The sequence below is a fragment of the Belonocnema kinseyi genome, chromosome 8, assembly GCF_010883055.1.
Source record: "Belonocnema kinseyi isolate 2016_QV_RU_SX_M_011 chromosome 8, B_treatae_v1, whole genome shotgun sequence".
NCBI classification, from domain to species: domain Eukaryota; kingdom Metazoa; phylum Arthropoda; class Insecta; order Hymenoptera; family Cynipidae; genus Belonocnema; species Belonocnema kinseyi.
In genome coordinates this window covers 19,876,624-19,878,811 of record NC_046664.1, presented here as the reverse complement: position 1 = coordinate 19,878,811, position 2,188 = coordinate 19,876,624, and the positions used below count along the sequence as shown (strand labels likewise).

At 30.5% G+C, this 2,188-nt stretch overlaps 1 protein-coding gene across 1 annotated transcript; it reads right to left on the bottom strand.

The window, feature by feature from the left end:
* Positions 1–732: 732 nt before the first annotated feature.
* On the bottom strand, positions 733–1,558 carry LOC117179086. The gene is made up of 2 exons (XM_033370735.1): positions 1,486–1,558; positions 733–1,080 (listed from the first exon to the last, which is right to left on the bottom strand). The coding sequence occupies exons 1-2, from the start codon at positions 1,541–1,543 to the stop codon at positions 761–763; spliced, it is 378 nt and encodes a 125-aa protein (XP_033226626.1). The 5' UTR covers positions 1,544–1,558; the 3' UTR covers positions 733–760.
* Positions 1,559–2,188: the final 630 nt, after the last annotated feature.

The window sequence follows — 2,188 nt, the reverse complement described above, 5'->3', positions numbered from 1 at the left end:
TTCGAAAACTGATTTTCAAGCCATCAGGGGCCAACTCGAGCGGCCTGAAGCGGCCAGGCAAATTTTATGCGTGGTTATAGAATCCGGAGTCTCAATTATATACTTTTATGACAAACCGAATAATGGAAACACGATTATGGAAAATTAATGTTTTCGAAATAATTAGTTGCCTTTTTCATAGATTATTATTTAATTTCACAAAATGTATGTAAATGGAGTTCTTAGTCCTTGCAAGCTCCATTACAGTATACAAACATAGAACTAAACGATTTGTTTTTCGTCATCTTGGGACTAAATTTCATTGCTCTTGCATCCATTTTTAAACTGCAATGCGTTTTGTTTGATGACATTTTGTTAATCACAGCTATTTTAATTATTCCTTTTCACTACTTTCAATACAATTACCACGTGGTATTTGAAATGGAACCACTTTGATTAGTAATATTTTTTGACATCAGATGGCGTGTCGCAGTTCTACTGTTCCCAATATGCACTGCTTTGATTATTAATGTTTGACATAGCGGGATCAATTTTTATTGCTAAAATATTTCGCTGGAGTGATGAAATCTTTTTGTGAAACAATAGTTTTAGTAAAAAAAAGAAAGGATGTGCAAATGCTGTGATTTAGAACTGATGATACTGTAAAGTAAAAGAAGTTAAAAAGTTATTAGAGAACAATTCTTTATTAAGCTACGCTTAACATTTCTAGTTCTTAAATCAAGTTCTTAATTGTTCAATCGGTTGGATCCAAAATCCAAAATTAAAAGCGTGAGCGCCCATCGGTCGGCGAGTGGAGGCGCACAAAGTAATGTTGATATGATTGTGGTATGTGTCGGGTATGAACTAACTGATCATTTGCGTTGATTGCCAGAAAAATTTGTTTCCTTGAACCGTCATATATTGCATAAATCTTTTCACCGATGTATATTCCAATTACAAAGTGTTTATCCAATGCCACATCACAAAACCCTTCCCCCTGTACTGACTTAAGATAACCATTTTTATTTCTGTAAAAAGCAACTCCATATTCATCTATTGATACTGGCATCCGTACTCTATCGATTTCCACTGGCGATGTTTCTGCAAGAAAAATTCGGTTACAAATAAAAAAATGTAGCAAAATCCTTAAAAGTTATTTCGAACGCACTTAAATAATCTGAGTTCTTCTCATCTACTTCCCATAGAAACAACTGGTATATAAATATAAATGTATCATAGCTAATCATATGTTTTATTTAAATGTGCAGAATTTTCATTTGGAAATGATCTAGAGTAATTTGACTTATATTCGTATACATTTCCGGACAATATAATTAAAAACTGTTTTCAAAGATATGACACGCATTCATATACCAAGAAATAAATTCAAGTGGATTTTTTAATCACTTTTCACGGGAAATCTCACGTAAAAATGTTAGTTATTTCAAAATAGACAGTAAAAGCACTTACAAAGATAAATATTTTTCTATATTTTAATATATTTACCAATAAAGTTAGGGAAAATTGCTAAGGCACAGAGCAAACCACCAGTGATGAGCCACATTTTGTAAACAATGAATGCTAGTTACGGAGATATTTCTATGTACATGAGTCATTCCTCGAATCAATCTTATCATTGACTAATAGATTGGAAGGTAAACAGTATAACTACAAAATGTTTCTTTATCGGGTATTCAATTGTGACTAAATTTTTGTATGTACAAATATTAATAATTTAAAAACCAGCCTTAAGTAATAGAATTTTTATCAAGTTAGAATATTTCAACATTATTTAACATTAATCTTTAAAAACTTGAAAACCCTTTTCATAGAAGGATTTCAGAAGTATTCTGTTTAATTTTATAAAATTATGATTAACAATTTAATAATTATCATTAAATAACTAGACAATAAATATATTTAAGAGTTTCAACAACGTAAGAAACAAACCAAAATGTTCAAAAATCTTTACAGCTAGTGCAAAATAAAAATAAAAAAGTTTGATATTTCATTTGGCAACTTTGAATATATGAAAAAGAATAATGTTAAGTTTTAAATTCATTTTTATACGTCTTTAGATAAATTGAATATAGTAAGGAATACTTTCTACCAGGTGTATACATATGAAACCGGTATTGCCATCTAGCGGCCAGTACGCACACTTGTAGGCACTGTAGGAACTTACCATTTGTGCTAATTGGCGTATTGT